Source organism: Anopheles stephensi, chromosome 3 (genome assembly GCF_013141755.1).
Source record: "Anopheles stephensi strain Indian chromosome 3, UCI_ANSTEP_V1.0, whole genome shotgun sequence".
In the NCBI taxonomy this organism is placed as follows: domain Eukaryota; kingdom Metazoa; phylum Arthropoda; class Insecta; order Diptera; family Culicidae; genus Anopheles; species Anopheles stephensi.
Genome location: NC_050203.1, coordinates 72,261,993 through 72,285,272, shown reverse-complemented (window position 1 = coordinate 72,285,272; position 23,280 = coordinate 72,261,993). Strand labels below are relative to the sequence as shown.

At 41.0% G+C, this 23,280-nt stretch overlaps 1 protein-coding gene across 1 annotated transcript; it reads left to right on the top strand.

Annotated features, from left to right (window-relative positions):
• Positions 1 to 173: 173 nt before the first annotated feature.
• LOC118510614 (protein rolling stone-like) lies at positions 174 to 23,228 on the top strand. Its single transcript, XM_036052631.1, has 6 exons — positions 174 to 314; positions 11,825 to 12,020; positions 12,093 to 12,315; positions 20,762 to 20,881; positions 20,956 to 21,136; positions 22,655 to 23,228. Exons 2-6 carry the CDS (start codon positions 11,925 to 11,927, stop codon positions 22,926 to 22,928), a joined length of 894 nt encoding a protein of 297 aa, XP_035908524.1. The 5' UTR covers positions 174 to 314; positions 11,825 to 11,924; the 3' UTR covers positions 22,929 to 23,228.
• The last annotated feature ends 52 nt before the right edge of the window (positions 23,229 to 23,280 follow it).

Here is a 23,280-nt window from a genome sequence, read left to right as displayed (position 1 = left end):
ATGGTAATTCATTTTTTTCTTTTCCCTATTTAATTCTCCGTTCTCATTCTCTGTCTCTTTGTCGCTTCGTTCGATCGGAAGCGTGTCTTAAAAAAAAGCTCAAAACCATCCCCACCACCATATTTTTGTAACCGGCTCGCATCGCACGCATTTCCATCGCCGGTAACCAATGCTGACTCGTCGGCACCCATGCCAGTCGCGGTCAGTCTACGGCTTCGAACGCGTGCGTTTCGCTCGTCTCGAGATCTCCCCAAAAGCAAGCCAACGTTCGAGGTCGGACGCGTCTCACCAACGGTTTGTTTGTGTGTTTATGGGTAAGTTGTATTTTTTTTTTGTCGCAAGGAAAAAAACGTGAAAGGAAAACCAAGTTCAGCGTGGTCGTACTTGTAGTGCAAAGACATTCTAGGCTAGTGTACCTACAGCGGCGACGATCAGCCTTGTGCTTTACGGGCTTTGCTTTCATTCGCCGAAGAAGTCAGCATTTACTGCAAACACAGTGGAAGTGAGCTTTTGCGGTGTTTGTGCTTGTGCAGTGATTCCTTACCGAACCGTTCTAAAGCAAAAGAGAAATCGTACTGACATCAATGTTGCCTACTTTTGGCTTTGTTTTGTGCCGATTGCATTATTCTGTTGTGTGTGTATCGTTTGTGTGCCGGTTGACCGGAAGTGGATGTAAGCATATGGATCAGCAGGCGGAACGGATTGTGATCGCATCACAGAACATCGCATCCTAGCGTTCGTAGTTCGTTGTGGGTTGCCGGATTCAGTGATGTGTATCAAACGACTGGTGCGGCTTTGGTGTTTATATTCATATTAAGCAGAGGCTGGAAATGTCTGAGTTTAAGTGAAATGATGGATGGTTTACCGAGTGATGAATTGTTTTTAAATTGCTCGATAGAAAAATAACAACAAATAAAAATTTGTTAATGTGAACTAAAGTGAATTATAGGAATGAACAACCTGAGGAAAACCCATTCAAAATTTATCCCATTTAGATTCATTTATTTTTAACAGTCATCGTCATAAATTCGAGATTTTCTATCTTCTTAATCTACCTGTGTTATAGAAACCCATTTAACAGACATGAGTTTTTTTTTAATTTTAAATGATAATATTTGAATAATAGTTTTATATCAAAAATTTACCAACTTTTATAATGAAATAACGTTCAAACAAGTTTGCCGTTTTTTAATGCTATTGTAGTATTTTTCCTGTTTAAATGCCCAACGTTAAACAGCTCGGCATCGCCTCTTCTTAAAGTGATTATGGATTTTACTGAAGAGCCCTGTTTATTTATTTATTTATTGTAAAGCTTATTTTTAAACGGCCCATTAAGCAAACGCGCACACCAGTTTTCAATCACAGCAGTTTTGTTGGTTATGATATAATGTAATGTAATTTCACACCCACCACCACCCCTTTCCACTGGTGCTTTACAGAGATATCAGAATTGCAAACTAAATCTACCCCCAAAACCGCGAACCACCACACTGGCTTACTGACCAGTCGAGCGTTACGCCAGGCCCGAAGCATAATTCACGCCCCAGACACCAACTCGCCGCCAGCTAATGGCGATCGCTTTGCCAAACATGTTTCATGTTGTGGTGTGGTGGTTGGAAAAATAAAAATACGTACGATGGCCGGGTACTTGTACCTTCTGTTCGATCGACGAACGACCAACCAACCAAGATGGGTTCAGGGGTGCTGTACGTTACTATGCTCGGTGGCTCCCATATGGGGCATGTACGTTCATTTGTCAAACAATGAATTAGGAGACGGAGCAGGGGAAAAAGAAGAATCGGCGAGTACGGGGTGTCCGTACAGTGAAAAGAAATGGTCGAACACGGTGTACCGATGCGCGAGTATTTAGGTTACGGTGTTATTAATAATCGAACAATTGGTGGTTGATCCCGATGATTCGGCGGTGGTCGTTATTACTTCACAGCTGCCGAATGCGACTGCGGGCTTTCAATCATTTTCCCGTTGCGGAACTGTATTGGAATGTGGCCTTGAGTGTTTTTCGCTGCCAATTTTCCAGCCCGATGCCAAGCTTGACCGCGAGCGTCGTTCTATAATTGCTGGGTGCTATTGAAGCTGTGAGATAGCTGATTAAGATAAGTGCCGGTACTTGATACGGAATCGATGAAGCGTTGTGATAAGGGTGTGATTGGTTGTGTTTTACGGTATTATTAACGCCTTTATGTGTTTGTTTGATGTGGTGGTGTGATAAAGGAAGGAAAAGTTCTGAGAGTTTCGCTTCGTACTCGACCGTATTATCGACCCAGTTTTCTATGTGACTTGTTTATGTTCTCAGATGAAGTGAGGTTTTACTGAGAATAAAACAATTGAGCAAATACGATGTGTTTTGAGAACGAATACGCATAGAATCCGTATGGGCTAGCGTGGTTCAAAATGCAGTTACAGTTATCGACTTCGCTGTTGAAATCGATCCCAGTTTTATTAAAGATACATTTTTTAGTTAACATTATGTTTTTTTATAATAAATAATGTTATCTTATTTATTTTTATTAGACAATTGCGATGGGATATTTGTTCATATTCTACAAGGTTTAAATTTTTAGTGAACTCAAAGAATGTTCGAAGAGTATTCGAATAAAATACTATCTCATCTATTTCATAATTAATTTCATTTCATAATTTAAAGGAAAAGACAAGGCTAACACAAAAAACAGTTGTAATTAGTATTGCATATATTTGGGCAGTTTTTAGATTATTTTAAATGGCAAACTAATTTTTAATCGTCGCAAGTACGTCTGCTAGCAGAGATTACAGTATTTTGTTTAAAATTGGTCGTTGAATTAATTTGCTGATACAATGTCCCATGCTGCCTTCATCTTTTGATTGGCAATGTTTACGATTATGCTGCACTCTGGGTGGTTCTATGTTTATGTTAAGCATTGGTTTATTATCGGTGCATCTGGTTTATAAAGTAAACATGGTTTGGCTTTTTTTCTCTTCCCAACGGCTTCAAGTTCACAATATTTTGCTTTATAAGCGATTTTTCTATAAACATTGAGTTTTTCGACCGGCGCACTGGGGCTCACTTAATATGTTAGAGTGACCGCCTCGCCCGATTGGGCGATTAAGGACCGGATACGTTGATATTTCCTAGAATTTTAAACTAAAGTATTTGTGATTGTGTGCTTAAGTATTTGTGATTCTATATTACAGCTTGTATATTTTTAAGCAACAAAATTGTTTATTGGATTATCCCATGAATGGTTTATCGTTCAATCAATGATGAAAAGTACTGCTAGAAGAGCTATAGCTCAAAAATGGAATAGAACAGAATGAGTCAGAATAAAAAATAAAACAATCCCTTATAATATAACCCAGTTTTCTGGGTTCTACTACTGTTACTACGCTCATCGAAATAATAGCGTGTACAACCAAAACCCGGCTCATAAAAATCCTTTCAACAGGAGGAAATCAAACTGTACCACCATTTTCTCAAGGTTTCCTCATCCAACGAATTCATTGACCTTAAACACCCGGCAAAAAGGGTCTAGTACACTCACGTACACTCCACTACGAGGAATCGTGATACTAAAACCAAACCCACAAACACACACACTTTCACTCTCTTAATGTGTGCCAGTGCTTTGCATAATAAATTCATTCTCATCATGGGCCACAAATGTAATCCAATTTTAAGGAGACGACAACGACGCTGCTGCTGAGTGTTCCACGTGATTGCACGCCTCAATACTGTTTGGGAACGGTGGTGGTCGCACCGTTTCCAAACCGAACACGTGCTGACCCGTGTACTCGACTTTCGTTACACTTACCATGTTAACAGTGCTGCTTCACGTACCAAACATTGCTGTCCAACCGTCGACGGTGGGATGGCCGTACGGGAAACATTATCCGCTTCCGCTTGGCTGCGAGTATCACGAGCGTGTGCGAGCGTGTGTGTTATTTGGTTTTTGGCACTGTTCTTTGATGTTTGATGCTTACGGTGGGAAAATTGTTCTTTTGCAGGTGATGCGAGTGATGTTTCTTTCGCCGTTACTTTACACCCCAAATATTTGGGAGTGGTGCGAAAAAAAACATGGACATGAGGGGTTCTTTTTCCTTTGCTTTATAGTTACAGTTTGAAATTCAAGTAGTATCATGTTTGAAGATTGCATAGATTCAGGCTTCGAGTGCGTGTTTTCAATGAAATTTTTTGTTAAATAGAAATAGAAGATTCCCCATACCTATAGTTTTTCAATTGTATCGAAGGTTTTAATGTGATAAACATATTTGTTATAACATTTTTATAATTTATTTAAATATTTATGCCATACTCTTTATAACATACAACTATAAACACTTATGCAATATTTAACTGATCTTTTTTTTTATTGCCGTTAATTATTTTATTATAAAACTACGAAAGTTGAGTAAAAAGAGAGCAAACAAATTCTTTAGTTCAATTCAATTCACTTTAATTGAATAACGCTTATCGATGAAGTACACAACCGATAGCTAAACTGATATGCGTAGTCCTTGATGCTTAGGTTTGTGCGGCGTAATCGCTGCGTAATGACGGGTTCAATCAATTGCATTACGGAAATATCATCGCCAACTCTTAAACTTCGAACGTTTTATTGCATTCTTCACTTCGATGGGCAGCGCAAATAAAACATCCAACCAATAAATTGACCTACTGAAACATGTTCGCCCTAGTCGATAGTATCCAAAGGGTCAACGACCTTTATACACATAAAAAGGAACACCCATAGCTGTAGTCCGGAGCAGGTTCTTCCCTTTAGCTGGCAACCGACTAACCTACCTAAGGGCACGTTTACCTTGTGTGCTCTTTTGTAGGTCATTCGATCGTCGTGCGTCAAGAGTCTACATGGAGACTGTGGTCCACCTGTTTATCGGAATGCCATCATCAAACGAACACTATTTAAACAGACGTAAAGAATCTCACCACGAAAGAATCACCATCGAGTGAAGCTGGAAGGATGTCTAAAACCTGCATCCCATAAAGAAATTCCCACACACAGACGCGCTTCCTTTGCCCTTGATCCGCGGACACACATTTGACCCTGGTGGACGATGGCGAACAGGTTATCAATGATGAGCAAATGAACAGCGGCAACGGTCATCAACAACGCCGTCGATGGCAAAAACGATCAGATTCAGGTTTTTCGGCACATCGGCTCATCCGCTGCGCTTCAGATCGAGTTCGTCGCTTATCGCTGCGTTGAAGTTGTTCGTTTGTTTTTCACGGGGATCGGATTTTAACGTTCGCGGGTCGAACCCAGTGTCGCGGTGACACTGGGAGTTTACGTTTTCAAGGTTACCTCTTTTCGGCATTGGCAATCGATGCGCGCTGCACAGATCGAGTTCGTCGCTTATCGTGGCGTTGTAGTTCTTCGTTTGCCAGTTTTTCGGAGACCGGATTTTAGCCCACCAATTCACGAGCTGGGGATTTTGAAATCGCATTTTTGGGTTTGCTGTACGAATGTTGTGTGCGAAAGTTTTATGGGATTGACAAATTATAGCTATCGATTTGTTATTCGTGTGGGATTTTATCTCCAGACCTTGTCCATGGAATTTTATTCAGCAAACTTGAAGGTGTGTTGTGTCATCGGCTAAGAAGCTCATTTTTAACCATGATTATACTTTTTTGGGTATTTTTTGCATAAATATCGTTTTTAGCCAAAACTTACTTCGCCCAGATAACATGCTAGCATGAGGTTTAGAATCAACAGTTGAATATCAGCCTTTGAAAACTAAAACAAGCTTCCGTTGACGTGTTTTTTACTATCAGATATTAAATACGCTACCCAGCTTGTGTTGCACTCTGCATCCAACCGTTTGTGATTGTATTCAATACGATAAGAAGAGGAAAACAAAACTAAGCTCACGTGCCACGCGTGTTTCTGTATTGTTTTTTTTTTTGCACATTTTTATCGTCTTGTTTTGCTTTGCAATTATTATCGTGTTCATAAAACAAGCGTCAGCATTCAAGAGTAACAGCGTTTGCAACGGCGTTCAATGCACTCAAACCTCTCCAATACCTGTGTGAGTCTGATGAGTCAGAAAATCTGCTTTTAATGAAGTCTAATGTCGATGTCTGCTGATTTTTTATTAATAAGAAATCTTAACCTAAATGAACCATCCAACTGGAAGTGCACGAAGTACAACGATTTCTTGTTGCTTACCACACCACTAAAGGCAGATATTTAATCACTTCTTTCGTTTCGTTACAACCAACGAGGAAGCTTACAAAACACGATACGCAAATGAGGCCTCCCTTCTCCAGCTGTGGGCACGCAAAATTCTAGAACGTTCCACGCCACTCAATCGAACACAGATGCAATTGCACGGCACGACACCGTAAGCGCATGGGCTGGAGGTGAAACCGGATCAAGCATTGCGTACGGGAAAACATATTTACCCTCAAGCATCATTACGAAAATCCACCTTACATTTTAAAGCCACCCAGCCCAACCGTGGGGGCCGTTCTTTACCGAGCGCTATGCCATGCCAACGGTGACCCAACTCTCAATCCGGTTTTCCGTTTCATAATCTTCTCGAGTGGCTTACCACCGTACAGTTGGAAATCGAAAAACTAACCAAACTATATTGAATTCCCCAAATTTTCGCAATACACTCCGGGCGAAAAGGGCCGGCTAACCTGGGCGATCTAGTGCGCCCGGTATCATTTCGGTTTTCCGTTTTGATTGATATTGCGCATGAATGGTGGTGGTGGTGGTGGTAGACTGTATGTAACTGAGTATGACTACCACCAGCACATCCGTTTGTATCGGTGTGATTGCTCGTCCCAATGCATCGTATGCAACGGCGGTGCAATCGTGCAGTTGAATGCGTTCGGCCGGGTACCTGTGCCTTGCGAGAGAGACGCACCGAGCGAATGAGAGGTCGGGCAAATTGGATTCGTGTTGGATTTTCCAATTGTTTCGCACGATCGTGATGCGTTCCTAGGAGCTTAGATTTTTACCCTGCGTTCTGGGTTACAAAATTAGAAAAAGCATACCTTTCCGGATGTTGATACCTAGGGGCTTTTAATTGAAAAAAGGGTTTTTATTGGAAATGAAATCGAATGTGCTTCGCAACTTTCGAGCTTTAGTTAAGTGAAAGAGTAGCTAAGAAATTAAACGATTAGATAGATCGGAAACGGAAAGGAGTTTTTATCGTACATTGCATTCAGGCTATTGGTATTTTAATTTGAAATACGGTGATGACTTCCTGTACGAGTCTTTGAAATCCAGGATAAGGGAGCTCAACCCCATCACCTTTCTTACAGACGTATTTATGCTATCTATATGAACCTTTAAGAATAGGCTTCGTCCATTTTGACATCCCATAATGACTCCACGAGTAAGGAAGTCCTGTTCACTTCTAATGGAAAGGCAACTGTTGTCGTTTGTACCGAAAGAGTCCAACATCAGTTGTCTGGGATCAATGTTATACAGAGCTGAAATCTTGCACACGAAAATCTTGAATAAAATTCGTCTAGTTCTGGTGTAGATCATGAAGTCTGATTCTATCAACTTCTATAGAAATGCAATGCGTCATCTCTTTTATTTTTTGAAGACAGCCTATACTAAGAAGGACTACTTGCACCCAATTGAGAATTCGATTGAGACATCCCGTAATTCGTCAATAAATAGAGATGTGGTTGATTTATCACCAGGATATTACTGAGCAGCAATCAACGTCATTTGTGGTTAAGATGCCTAGAATTTCCGGATAGGTTTGACAAATACCTAAAAATTGTCCTAATGACTACAACTCAATTCCAAGATGAATATGATACACGGCAGCGACCAAGTCAAAGTTGTCACAACAAATCAATACCTCTAATTACTAATCATGGAGCAGTACAGATATCTCCCAACAAATAAAGCAAGGTTAATTAAGATTCAACCTCACTCTTATCTGATGCTTTCCTCAAAACCCTGTTTTAACCGGTGTCGCTTTCCATCCCATGTGCACCTTCTCCGGTGAACCATCAATCAAATAGTGTTTCTCACCAGCAAACCAAACCCTAGTCGTCGAGATTGTTGGCAATTTAATTTAGCCCGTTAATCAAAAGTGCGCATCTTCAAACACACGTGGCGTGAGAAAGAAAAACAAGTCCCTTTTACATAACCGGCGCCACCACTCATTACGCACCCGCTCTCGATATTCCATATCTACATTATCCCGGTAGATCGAGCCGTCTACCGCTCATTTACTGTGAACCAACCCCACGGATGGGAACGTTTGCCGCTCGGTAGACAATAAAAGTCGGGAATTTTTCGGTACGCAAGTAAAGTGCCTTTAAAAAAACATTAAAGCTGAAATGAGTCGTCGTAGATGCGCCGGGGTTTGTACGTTGGAAGTCGCAACGTGTGGTTGAAGTTTCATCACAACGCATACGCACATTAAACGTGTGGAAGTCGGGAGGACAGTCAAGATGAGGCCACGAGAGTTAACCACGCTAAAGAATGGTTCCATAAACTACGCACCGAGCCGACCGTTCGCGAACGGTAATAAATTTTCCTACCCCTGGAGTAAGCTCCCGGTCTTACGGTTGGTGGCGTCAGCGGGTCTTGCGATGCATCGTGGCTAAAGCCATCATTATGCTTGGGCTGGATAGATATGCTCTAGCCGGGGAGGGGGGGGGGGAGTGGGTGGTGCAATAATAATTTTGTTTGCGGCGTCAGCGTCATGCATGCCAGGAGAATGGGCTTCTCGAAGCTTCCTTAGCTCGAACGCTCGCCAAAACCCAGCCAGCAGCGAGCCGGGTGTGGACCGGCTAAGACCGAAACAGCCCTAAACAGCAACTGCAAATCTCGAGCCTGAGCTGCTTCCGCAATCGAACGGCCGGCGGTTCGCCATGTGTGCGGGTAAGAAGGTCTCGTTTAGATGTGCTTACGATGTTGCTGATGCGATTATTACTCAACCCAATTAAAGTCCCAGACTCGGGGCGTGTAGTGGATCGCTTTCAAAACCGTTTCACATTTTGACCGCAAAATGAGTGTATCAGTAGTGCACGTGCCGGAGCATAAAGCGACATAAACTGTCCCAGTGGTTCGGTCTCAGGCAGTGATGGCGCTTGTCTGGCCACAAACTCCCTTTCCCACAGAGAAAAAAGAAGAGAAGAGCAAAGTACGATATGTGAACAATTAAAAGCCATTATTAACCTCACCAGCCAGAGGGTGTTCTGTACCAGTCAGCAACGTGTTTCCCTTTTTTTCGGCGGGAACTTTGACCAAGTAGGCAGCAAGCAAAAAAGGAAGAACCAGAAGGTGGTAATTATGTTGGCATGTTCTGCTATCATGTCTCTTTTTTCTCCCCTTGCAGTATGTTGCTTGTTTTGTTATCTTCATTATTATGGGGGACTGTTGTGCAAATGTTCGGGTTGGAACAGAGGAATAAAACACAAACGCATCCCTGCCGTAATCGGGGGGGAATGCGTCTGTCCGGGCCATAAAATATGCTATCGATGTGCAATTAAAATTATTTTATTATGACATTTTTGCTCTCAAAAAGCGGAGGGGCAGATAATGTTTCGCCCATGTTTACCGTTTGGTTAAATTAATCACCAACCGAGTAGAATTCCGGGGCAGTGATGCAGACCCTCAGTAAAGCCTCCTTCTAGTCATTGCTGATTAATGGCGGCTTATACACCCTTCAAGTGTTACGTTAATTGCTCACCAGTGGGCTCAGTGAAGTCCTTGGATGGTTTGTTCCCGGCGATGAGCTGATCGTCACCTGCGGCACCTGCTGCAACCCAGACAACCAACTAATCCTTGACACTCAACACACCCGACAAGAGGCTTTTGTAATGATGACCCGCCGGTGACTTGGTTTGAACGATGAATCCAAGCACCATTCAGTCGGTTGAGGTAACAACCTTCAGCACAAGTTTCTCCACTGGCCTGACTCTGGTGCATTCTACGTCACGGAAATTGTCTTTCGCATTGTGGAAGAATGAAAAATTGCTTCTTTCTTTCACACCTTCATACACCCGTTGCAGAATGATGCTCATTACAGTAATTTGTAGCAACACTTCCTTAAGGTAATGAGGTGTGAGGTGCGATTCTTCAAAAGGAGGAACACATCAAAAGTGAAACACTTGGAAGAGGTTTCGAGGAGTATTAGAAAGTATGTAAGGACTGACAGAAGAATGACCTCCAAACGTTGTATTCTGATGATGAATAAGATAATTTTTTTCTTGAGAGAGCGTACAAATATTGCACAGAGCTTTGCAAATCCAATTTCGAGCACATATAAAATATTCAAATTTTTTCTAAGAGTTTGAGCTATTTGACACTCATGAAATTCTATTAAAACTTCGTTAAAATACTATTGGTATTGGTTAATACAACAAACAAAATGAACAAGTCCAAATTGTAATATATTTCTCTAGAATTAGTAAAAGAGTTAAAAATACTAGAAGACGTAAAGTAGTGCCTTGACTAGAACATTTAATTGATTTTAATTCAATAATATCCAGTAGAATCAAATATCTAGTAATACATCAAAACAAATCATTCTTAAGGACTAAGAACAACTTTCAAACAAAATAAAATGTGCATGCCAATGAGCCTCAGGGCTTCTATATAATGCTAGTTTACAATGTTTCACAATAGATGGCATTAAAAGTCATTTCATAGTACCGTATCAATGTTAGTGCACTAATGACTAGTGCATTTATAAATTTTCAAAATTTACCTAAATTGAATGTCATACAAAGAAAAAAACAGGAAAGCCTTTTTATATTTTTGAGGGTTTCTTTGGGGACACTTGTGACAGTAAAATCGTTTAAATCGGTGGGACCAGCCAAACGTTATGTACTGTGAACCACTTAAATATTGAAGCAGCTTACAGTAGAGAGTCTTTCCATGCATTAGTTTAGATGAAACCATGTAAATAGTATAAATGCTAGACTCTTCATATTAAGAAGCAATAACCCAATAATTATTTCTGAATTAATTATGGGAACATATCTATAAATTTGTAATCCATTAATTCCCTGCAGGTTAACTTAGAGCGTATCGAAACAAATGTCAATGCAGTTCAATAAACACATTAGCAATCAATCGGTAAAACCATTCCAGTGAACCAGGGAACTTGTTAAGGTCCATGCCCATAATTCATACCACTCAAATGCTCCTTTCAATTTGAATGTTCCAGAAGGTAGAAGCATTATGTTCGGAATCGAATTGACGTACTTTGGTGTTTATTTCTATCGACGCAACAATAACATATGCTATAAAAAAAACCCCGATCTACATAAAACCCGTATCGCTTCACCATCTAGGCCTCAGTCAGCGTATCGTTTATGCACACGTACCTCATTACCGCAACCGGAACAATCGTTTACAGCAATCGTATCAATCAATCGCGTACCGAACAAAAATCCCGTACCGTATGGGAGTACCGCGAGTGGAACTTATTATGGTCGATAAGAAATGATACCGCGGAACATCATGTCATCCACTACCCAATAATCCTCCCAATTGCCCGGCTGGATAGTGAGTGTAAGGATACGACTTATTTTCTCTGCAGCTCACACGCATCGCGTCATTCCGCTAATGATAGCAATGTTTGTTATCTGTTCGGAAAGAAGTGAACAAGGGCCAAAAGTTGGGTGGCACGGGTCGGTGAGGGAGCTAGAGATGGCACTGATAGTGAGTGATATGAACAGTTGAGTTGTTGCCAGACCGGAGGCACTCTAGTTGATAGGACGCCGATTAGTTCCCATTCGTACGGCGGCAGTTGTACAGGACGCTCCCGCCAATGCACCATGCTCACACTGTTTCTCTATCTTTCTTTTGCAATCGATTAGTGGTTTCGGGAGAATCGGTCCAGGCAGTGTGCGTCGGTAAACGTCTAAGGAACGGGTCGGTGCTGCAAGTCTACGGACGGGAAAAATAGAAAGTGCGAAGATGCCGAACAAGTTTGTGAGCGCATGCAAGGAGGAGCTGGAGGTACGGAACTGTGGCTTCGCCCACCTTCCCGCAGAGGAGTTTGTTAAATCTCAGGTAAGTTTCGGGGGTTCGCTAACAACTTCCAAGTTCCAGTTCTACAGGTGCCTCGGGTCTTCCTCTTTTCAGTGGCAAACAAGAACCAAGTCGATATGCTTTCTGCTCTACCGGTTGGCACTGGCCATCTTCTTTACCGGTGTCGTCATCAACTCGATGGTGGTCTCGGTGGAGCGGAACGAGTTTAGCAAATACTTCATCTACCTAACGCACTGGGGCATACTGCTGTGCATGGTAACGACGGTGATGGGTGCGGTGCTCGTCATGATCTGGTACTTTCATCCGGAATACTCAGGTAAGTTCACCCACCACAACTGCAGAGCCCCCCGATAAGACTCACCCGTTAATGGTTATTGGTATGCTAAAGTAACCAAATAGTGATAAAGAGACTGATGCCCGATTGTGAGGAACCTGTGAACCGTGGGTTCGTAATTGTTTCGGCAAATACCGACCACGGTAAATATTGTACCTGTGACAGATCTACTTCGGAATGGTGCGAAACTACTCGACTCAAGGTCAGCAAGCAAGTAGTAAAATGTTGCTACCCCCACGCAGACAAAAATGTGTAAAAAGTGTTTTCAAACAGGAAATCGGTAACGGTTATCGGATTTGCACATTGTAAGATTGTGATTGTTTATTGTGGTCCAAAAATCAAAATATTTAACCATTTGCTTTGGTCGTTAAAACTACTGTTCAATCGAACGCCACAGTCAAAGGAGAGTATTTGTATCCCAGCGATCTGCTTTTGATTGATAATTAATCGTCGGGCAGGTGTGTGTATAAACAGTAGTGGACAAAACAAATGCAATTATTTTTCTTCCTTTTTTGTCTCGCTGTTTTGGTTAGGTTTAACGTTTATTTATAGTGATTTGCTTTACTATTTTTGTCCTAGTTTAATACTTGCTTCAAATTTTTAAGATTTTAATGCACTTTTTGTATGTTTTTGAAGAGTTGATTGATGCATTCAATACTAGTCTTTCTCAAATTTCCACTTAATCCTTCATACCCTCTCCGTTTTTCGTTGGAAAATTCGTTTATCGTTTTGACTTGTTGTATGGACACTTGTTGTATGGACTGTCTAGTTAAGAAGCATAATATTACGTTACGTTTATGGAGCGGTTATGGTGGCCAAGGCGACAGACATCCAGACCGCCTCCACGTACGAAGTGCTGACTACTTTGCGACGGGTTAAAATCAAGTCGCAAAAAGCCAGAAATGGCAGGCCGAGACCTTGCAAGGCTGCAGTGCCAAGGAAGAAGAGAAGTGATGGTTCACTTTTGACCACATTGCGAGGAACAGCAGATGTTCTTGAAAAGATAATACGGAATATAGTGCTTATTTTTTAGAATTTATTTTCTAAAAAGAAAATTGTTACTGCATTTACAACCTTTAAAGTTCTCGGCAAGCCATTTTCTTCTTCCTGTTACTAGCTTGTATTTATAGCTGAATACTAATAAACCCGGTAAACTTAATCAACTTTAATTGAAAGTTGATCAATTAGTATTTTCAAATTATTTATTAGCTTGAATATTAGTATTTTTTTTTATTCATAAGGGACGGGCTGGCCGCATTGAATTTTATTATTTAATGAATTTAAAAGAAATTTAACTTCTTATTAAAAATGTATCGATTTATTTATTTTTCCTCTGTTATCATAGAAAATTTTATTGTTATCCATCTCATTAATTGAAGTATTTAATTAGTTTCCGATTGACCATCTAATTTTGTAAGAAATTTGCATCTTCAATTAATTTATTCCAACTTCAAATGGTTAGTTGCACTTGTTGTGTACAACACTGTTGCAAAGCGTCTATGTATCCATCACAACAATCTGCCCGCAGCACAGACGATTGCTTTTATGTTTTGAATTTAAATTTTGAATTGTTTATGCTGCTTTCTCCGGATGTATTTTAGCAACCCGTTGCCAATTTCACATACCGTGAATGGAATCAAAACAAACAACCAACCAAAACCCGTTTGCCCTTTTCGAATGCCATGTGCTGTTGTGCTGGCCTTGGAAGGTTGTAGGGTTATGCTTTTCGGTTCACAAGCGCGGCACTAATTGATCGATCCGGTCATGCCTCTTATCACCCGAAGCCTGCCATTAAAAACCGGTCCGGCGTGTCTTTTGCTTTGCTTTGAAGGCTGTCTCGGATTCATGCGAAAGCCTTCTTTTCCGTTTTCCAAAATGAAGATGTTGATCGATGCCACCGCGGCAATGTTCCTTTCAAGTTCAAGTTCAGGAGTTGGAGTCAAAACGCCCCGCCTTGTACGCCGGAAGGTTACGATTTGCCTTGAACTGTAACACACGACCGTGACGTGGAGACGGTACCGACCACATCATACAATCGACACTGGAACCACATTGGGTGGTACAACGACCGGCGAGCGATTGAGGTTAGCTTTGGCAGCCATGTCACGTAAAACCAGTCAACACGGGAGGGGCTGATGTTTTTTTTTATTTTGGGGCTAGGTCGTTACGTGGAGAGGGTGTTTCCTCTTTTCCCACTTTACCAAGCACCCGGTCATTCTCATCGAAGTACAATTAGCCACATCCGCGCAATGGCTCATCATTGTGTACAATAATAATCCACTCCGGCGTTCGATCGGTCACATCCGGAAATATGCGAAAGCAGTCAAACTGGAAGCTCGTCATGGTTCGGGGACCGGGAGTTTCCCTCGCTGTATACGGTCAATAGTAGCCATTAGAACGGTGGTGATCAATAGCCACATAAACGGTCGTAAGGTGATTAGACGGTTTCGAATAAGGGGTGTGTTCTTGTGCAGCGGACATGATGGTGGAGGTTTTTTAGAGGTTGAAAAGACCAGTTGACTTTCAATTAGCTATCAATTTGAAAGGTGATGATGATGATGATGTGATGTTTTCCGTAAATTTAATAGTTGATAGCAGTAACCTAAATTCGTGGTTGATGATAGTTGCTCATGGTAAAGAATGGTTTTTGATGACATAAGAGCGAACGGTGAGAATGTAGTTTAAGTGACCTAAATATAACTTAGATCGATGTTATTGCTCAACGTGGATGATGCAGTTAGCGACGTCTTTTGAAGTAATACAGCTCTAGCAGATAACTCAAAGCAGAGAGAGCTCTTGGATAACACCTCTGTCTTCTTATTTGTCTGATAATTGTAGCTTATACCCTCCTACAACTTCCGGGAAGAACTTTTAATGTTAGGTTCGCGTCCTCCAACTAAAAATGACCCAAGAATCTTTCTGCTGAGCTGTTTCATCTGCTCTCTACAACATCAAAGTACTAAGCTTCGATCCACTAGCCAGTCTAATAGACACTAAAATATAAATGTCTGGAGCATATTCGTCAGTTGTTCACTGCTGTTAAGGGAGATTTACTTCCTACATTGCTCTGGACCGGAGTTCAAATCCCATCTCGACCGTTCCTTCGTAGTGAGGACTGACTATCCAACTGCCTGATATCATTAAGTATTGCAAGCCAGAAATGGTAAGCATTACCTTAAGGGGTCGTTAGTCCAAGAAGAGAGAGAGAAAGAGACTTCATACATTAAAATAAAAAATTCTAGACCACTTTCTTCGCTGTTGAAAGCTTTTATAAGACAATTTCTAATGAAACTATATTAGAAATCACTAGAACAATTGTCAGTAACCCCTAGCGACTTTTGATTAGTAGTTGTTGGAGAGCTTTCAGGATTACCTGATCAGTCTTAGGATCTATCTATTGAGTCTGGTGTTGCAGAGGATTAAGAGATTGAGTCTTGAGTCTTGAGAAAATCTGCCTGAGTTCCAAGGGGTTAATTACTATTCTTTAGTTCACCAAAATATTTTTATAACGGCCTTGATACAATTTAAGTTGTTACCTTGACATGACATATGTTGTTATGACATATATTGATATGTATACGTGTAGGCCATATTGGCTCATCTTTATTTTTCATTTTAATTCTGTGAAAGGCGCTTCACCCGAAAAAAACCGTATTCTTTATGCAATATCAAATGAGCCTATTTGCTACACACTCAAAATCATTTGTGAGGCATGATAAGAACAAAAAAAACCCGATTCGCAACAACAGGGCGATTGGCGACCACCATTCACATTCAAATCACGTCCAATCGTTTATCATTAGTTGGGTCTATTCATTTGGAAGCTGAAAACCAAAAACAAAAAACTGCAAGGAGAAATACCATCGAATATCGCACAAGAAATATCCATTTGCAATAAGCACGTTGCAAAAGTAAAACAAAATGAGGTTGCGATGCTCGACTCCGATTGTGGCGCATCATGATAATGATGAGCTGGCACATTCGTGCCGGTCGCGCTCCGAAGAGTGTTCTTCTTAATGACACTACACGAAACACTTGTAGAACATGGATGGGCAAATGTGACAGACGAAAGACAGCCCTTTTTTGTAAAAAAAAGCCTGTTAACAGAATAAATACATGTGTATGGTTGTGTAAATCATAATTCTCGCTATCCTCACTAGTCAACGTCAATTTTCCTTCCGGGTGATGTCGCCGGCGAATGAAGGAAGCTTTTGTCCCCAAAACGGAACCATCCGACGGCCTCGATTTTGTTGTGGCACTTCCTACGGAATTCATAATTGTAGGTCTCTCTATGTCTCTGTCTCTCTCCTGAGTGTCATTCGGTGCTGGCAAAACCGCGAAACGATCCGTTACTCGACTCACAAGTCTGCAATGCGCAATGATGGTATGGGAATCGAAAATTTGCCTTCAAGACATTTTTGCCATTGGCCCCCAACCGATTTGCCATTGGCGTCACGTTCACCTTCTTTTTTTTTGTTGTATGTGGCTTTCAATGGCCAAATGAGAATAACAACAGCGTACGTACTTATCGTACTGGTTCTCATTTGCGTAGATGCGCAAAGATTGCTTCGAGAACATTGCTTATTGCTTCCTTTTCCCTTCTTTTCGCGAAGCTGTTTTCAACCTGTTCAAGAACGCACTTTAAGTTGCGTGTTGCATATGCTCGTTTCACTGTTTTCTTCCCACCAACCGAGCTTCTCAGTGATGATTTTGCCTTCGTTCGTTTGGAGAGTGTTTTTTTTTTTGCAAGCACAATTATTTCCGGTTCAACTATTATCTTGCTCGAAAATCGTCTACCACACCCAGACCAATCTAGCTGTGCACGTGCGAATGTAGACCGTGCCTTTAATAAAATAACACTTCCATTTCAATGTCAACTAACGGGTTTGCCATATTATTATTGTGGGCCATCTCGTTTTATGCATGTGTTCAGCGTGCTGCTCGCCTTCTTACCTTTACTGCACTTAAGCCTGAGAAAGGTTGTTGTTGTTTTAAATTATTTAATTTACTTTTGTTTTTTATTTCTTAAGGTTAAGGTTTTTTTCCTGCCCAACAACCAACCAAACCAGCACAATTGAACCAGATCTCCATTTTTATCACCACTGACCGCTAAAAGAGCCGTTATGTAAAATGGCCTTAAGACCTTCAGTTTTTTTAGTAACCTTGTCGCTTAAGCGCTGGTGGTTCTCATTATTTTTTAAACGACAACGAATCTTTTTTAATTTTTAACTATTTAGCGTTGAAAAAAAAGTGAAGCAAAGTAAGGGTAAAACAGAGATTATCGCTGGTGTTCCTATAAATTGTTTTTTTTTTTTAGCATTTTAGCCAATTTTGGAAGACAATTTACGTCTCTTTTTTTAAATTTTTTTCATTTAAAAATCGACAATATCAGTCTGTAATTTTTTTTTCATTTTTTATTTTTTTTATTCAAATTATCAAATGATTTTCAAAAAAAAATCTATCTTTTCAAATTCTTCTTTCATTACCATAAATTGTGTAAACATTTTTTAGAGGTTTTCAATGATCCTATTGATATTAGCAAATGATTTTTGTTAATCGAAATGTATTTTAAAATAAATGAAAAAGTTTTCAAACGTCTAGCGCAATGTATTGAAATATAAATAATAAGTATTTAAACATTTATAACATAGAAAATGATATTAAAATTAAAGCTATAAAAACAAGTAGAGTACAAAGCGTTTTGATTAAATTTAACAGCTTTTTTATTTAATCTTTTTCATTCGTTTTGATATTTCTGAATTTGCAACCATATTTTTAAGCTTTCTATTATTTTTTTTCCATTTCTCATAGTTTTTATGTTTTTTTTTGTTTTATTACATTTTTGTTATTTTATTCTCTTTTTTACTCATTTTTTTGAGTTTCTTTAGTATTCGTTTTTGAATAAAATAGATTACTGTCTCCAGAAGCTGTTTTTTTTACATATTTTTGACAAAGTTTCACATAAGATGAAAAAGAAATTTTTAAGAAGAAAGATACATCAGTAAAAATTGGAAAAAAAACAATAAATGGACAACTGAAACAATAACCATTTAAATTATTACAAGTGAACAAATTATCAAGAAAAGAAATTCAAAACTCATCACAATTGATCAAATTAACGAACAAAAAATGAAACTGTCTAAAAAACCCATTTAAAACAATTTATAGAATATCTTTTGACGTATTTATCATCTTTATACATTTCAAGCTTTTCCATCGTATAGCTTTGAGACTGTGATGTTCAACTGATTTCTTTTGTACCTTTTGAAGACAATTTCATACATCATACCAGAACAATTGCCATTGTAATGGGTGTAGATTTTTCATACAAACTGACTTGTGTAACGGTTTGTGGATGATCGTTAAAAATAACACAACACGTCCGGTTGTTTTCTCACTATCCAGCTGGTCAGATGTTGTACCTACATTACCGTGATTTATTTCAGCAAGTGATATCTACATAAAAGCGTATGAAAAACGCTTCTACAAACCACCATTGCGTGACGAACAATATGGGTCATCTTTGTAAGGGTGTGATCTTTAGCCATTAATTCAACCCGCCGACCACCATCAATATGGCCGTTGTTGGCGCTTTTCGTGACGGAAAGATTTTTGCATTCAGAATTGGACATCATTTTGTTTATCTTTGTCGAGTGTACATAACGCCCGACAGAGCCTACACTTTGCCATACAAACAGTGCCACTGTTTTGCTGATCAGGACACCAACAAAGACACTCGCTTCCTCTGTTCAGGGACATTATTTTTAATTTGTTTTTATAATAAAATGTTGTTTATCCAACGACGCAACATCCGATATTTACATCGTCACCAGTAAATGCTTTATCACGCACTGCATCTCCTACGTAGTCTGCTACTCTTGAGACAGGGACCAAAGAGGCGCAAACAGCACTCGCCAACTTACAGAACCTCAAGCCGATCAAGCCGAGTGCAGCATTGCGTAAAAGTGTGCCAAAGTATTTGCGATTGAATTGTGGATTGCGTGTGTGTGTGTGTGTGTGTGTGTGTGTGAATTGCATAATCGCCATATTGACGCCCGTTCTGTCTCGAACGCTCGAGAAGGTGAGCGGGAAAGGGTTTTGTGAACGAAAAAGTACTTTTGTTAAGGCATTGTTTGGGGCGGGGGTGAAGGGATTTTTTCCAACAAAGCCAAGCCCTTTGCCGGTTTAGTCGAACATTCGCGTAGAGCAGCCGGTCAGCATCCGTCGAACCGCGTGTGCTTCATTTGCATCGTTTGAGAACGCGACGCAATGGTGCAATGTGGTGCAGGCAGTGCAAAGGTACATTTTCTTTTCGGTAAGCCCTGGAGCGGTTTGAACTTTCCGCTTGTAGGTGGAATGATCGGATGAGATTTGTGAAACAAAGCAGAACAATGGTGGTTGCAAAATGGTGCTGTGCGTATGAAAGGAAAGCTGTGATTTGCTGCTACTCTTTGGGAAATAATTTAGTATAATGTGAAAATATTTTTGTAAGGGAATTTTTTTTGTCTCAAATGACACATAAAGGCACAAATATTAGGCTTCGAAAAAATCTAACAAAATATAGAAACTCAACTGAAAATCAATCAATCACACAACTAACTTTTAACATAATAACAAACTAGATGAAAAGTAATGAAAATAAGTCAAAGAAATTTCATTTAAATAGGACAAAATTAAATTTTCAAAAACATAAGTTCCAAGAGCTGATAAGAAGCCATCTTGGCCTAACGGCCCCTTAAGGTCATGCCATTTTTGGCTTACTAGACTTCATGATACCACGTAGCTGGATAGTCAGTCCTCACTAGAGGGGAACGTTCCATATGGGATTCCAAACCCCTACAATACATGGCTACATAACTACAAGACAAGTTCTGGAATGAAAACAATTGAAAGTTATGGTGAGAGATATAAAAACTCAATATCTGATTTATATGATGAAGAGTTTTTAAGTAAGAAAGTTTGAGTAAATGGGGGGCCTTCAGGATGACGGAGTCGTTGGACCTAGCCGCCGACGTAAGTAGGACATACAGGTAGGCTAAGCCTCACGGCAGGCTAGGCCACTTGACCCTTTCGATTAAGCGTTGTTGACTATTTTGTGTAGAAAACCTTGCTAAGGGACTCGGCAACACCTCCGAGCCATTTCAAAAATCAATAAGCCTTAGTTTCTATAAGATTTTAATGACTAATGAAGGGCTTTCTGTGTAACTCCAAAGACTCCAGACGATGCCACAGTGTGACTCACTGGTTAAGGATGACTGGCTTGTAAATGAGACCTCTTGAATGACTTAAATGATGAGCTCATTGTAGAGCAATAAAAAAGAACGAAGCCTCTTGAATGGCAGAGCCCTAAGATTTAATGCAAGTCCTCAAAACTTCAAACCTGGTGTTTAACTGTTTTAAATTTATTTAAAACTACTACTACTTCCAGACAAAGTGTGTAATGCTGACGAAATGCCAAACACGTTCAAGGTGTACTGGATGCTGCACAACATCACACTCATCCTGTCCGTGTGCATTACCATCATCTATTGGGCGATCCTGCACAATGGTAAGCATTAAAAAATAATACGTCCCCTTGTCCAATCACCTCAAATTCTCCCCCATTTTCTTTTGCCTTCCCAGAATCAATGCCAGTCGACCCGAACAACATCCTGATCCATGCCTGCAACTGTGTCTTCATGTTTCTCGATCTCATCATCGTGGCGTACCCGGTGCGAATATGGCACGTGCTGCAACCGATCACCTTCGGGCTGGCGTACTGCATATTCTCGCTCATCTACTATGCGGCCGACGGTACCGATAGGTAAGATAGGTCCTGCTGGTGCGGGGTGAAATGATCTATATATGTACTTACGAGGGTCCGATCGGGAGTGGTCTAATACAGGTAACCGGGGGGGAGTATTGCCGGCTATTACGTGAAACTTGCATTGTCCAAGCGGCAATGTTATGATGGATCGACTGACCGATCGATACAGTGATTAATGATGCTTGCAGTACTTAAAGGCCCATGCGTTAACGATCTCCGATGCGACGGGCGTTCGTTCGGCTGATTGTTGTTAAATGTGTATGCAATTCGCCATGTTGCGCCAGGATTGCGACAAGAGCAAAGTAATGTCTGCGGTGAAAGAAAACCCGCTGTGTTACGCTCGTCAAACATCGAGAACGTAGATGAAACGTTGGCGTTTAAAGTTATGTTTGTACTTTAATGTGCAAAGACCAAGCCTATAAATTGTCGGCAAGCCATTGCCTTCCACCATCTTGATGTTTCTCAAGTGCTTCTTGCTTCCTCATCAAGGTGTGACATTTAGAACCCTCGCACACTTCACGATCAATATTTGTTTTGCATCATTTGAGCTGCAAGCCTTTCTCGTAGAATACATAAAAAAACGAAAGTGATTTAAACGCGCAGAATTGACGTCAGCTAGGAGATGTTGACATTCGGAAAGGAAAAAAATAGCTACTTGAGAATCGTTCGAGAACTGTTATGGATTGATCGTTTTTCACCTTCATCTACGCTTTTGCAATTAGTCTCTAGTTGTTTCTGGAATATCTCTTCCAACATCTCACCTGTGTTACTGACTGTTACGTAGTTCAATCAACCACCGACCCACCCTTCCCGTATGACAGACCCAACCAACTACTAATAACAAAGATCACTTGCTCTGCATTTACCACCACGACTTCACCTGAAGTTTGCATTAAAATTGCGTAACCTCGATCTATCGGCACGCGCAGAGATAAGCTGCGTCCCAGCGTCAACGCTCGCAAGGAAGGAGGTTCAGCCCCGGTTCGATAAGACTCCCCATAATTTCCCCCAAAGCACCGATGCACCCTTTGGACTTCCTTGTAATTTGCCAGCACATAGGCATAATGGTCCGGGTCTAAGCCGAGGTGTTCGAGTGGACGAGGAACGGCTTCCTCCGACAAGGTAGAAGTGGAAACCTGTTTGACACTTATGCCGGTCCAAAACCTCCAACTAAGAGCATCGCAGCACCAGAAGACATGGCTGCCTTGAAAGCTGGTTCCGAGGAGACGTTCTTCGCGTGGTTTGAAGTCGTACGAAACTGGATCTCTCGCATTCACCTAGCTCCCCGCGGTGCCTATTACTTTGTGACCGGCCAGGGTCACCGTACGTTCTTCTCCAGGCAAGCGCATGCTCAACCATCTGCCATGGTTAAAATGAAAGGGGAAACCACAACTTTCGGATATACTCATTACGATATACTTACCAAAAATGCGGGGACACTAAAACCTGCCTACCCTGTCCTTGATCACTCTCGCTCTCTCTCTCTCTCACACACACACTCTCTCTTTCCTCCAGATTCGGTCGGCCCTACATTTACAACGTTCTGGACTGGAACGAGCCGGGCAAGGCGATGGTTACGGTGGTCGGCACCATCCTGCTGGCCATCATCGTCCACATGCTAATGTTCGCCATCTACAAGCTGCGCGTCAAGCTCTATCTCCGGTACTTCAACCACAAACCGATCATCCCGACCAACTCGACGCTCACCCTGCAAACGGGCAAGTGCGATGGCATTTCGATGGTGTACGGAAGCGACAACAAGGCGTTCACCATCGGCGAGCGGTACTGAGACACGTACTGGATCGGTCTGGGGATGGCGCACCGTGGTTCGGAGATCGATCAGCACAGCAGACCCCTGCACACGGTCGTTTACGTACGGCAGCTGGAGCGCACGTTTAACTAGCATAGTGGACAGAGTTGTAGAATATTGGAAGTGACATTGGATAATCTGCGAAAAAGCCCGACACAAAAAAGGTATTAGTTTGGTTAAGTATTTGCGTGTAAGTATATTTGTTGTTGTGCCTATCAGCTAAGAGTAAACTGTGATTATGTTAATAAAAGTAATGAGGAGGAAATTTTTAAGAAATAATTTCATGTGATGTGGATTTGATGAAACTGAGAAATGAAAGTGGAGATCGAAG

Excerpts from the sequence above, each read along its gene's own strand:
- LOC118510614 (XM_036052631.1), top strand. The coding sequence starts at position 11,925 with ATGCCGAACAAGTTTGTGAGCGCATGCAAGGAGGAGCTGGAGGTACGG. Across the intron at positions 12,021-12,092 it reads AGGAGTTTGTTAAATCTCAG|TGGCAAACAAGAACCAAGTC; the intron begins GTAAGTTTCGGG and ends TCCTCTTTTCAG. Across the intron at positions 20,882-20,955 it reads TTGGGCGATCCTGCACAATG|AATCAATGCCAGTCGACCCG; the intron begins GTAAGCATTAAA and ends TTGCCTTCCCAG.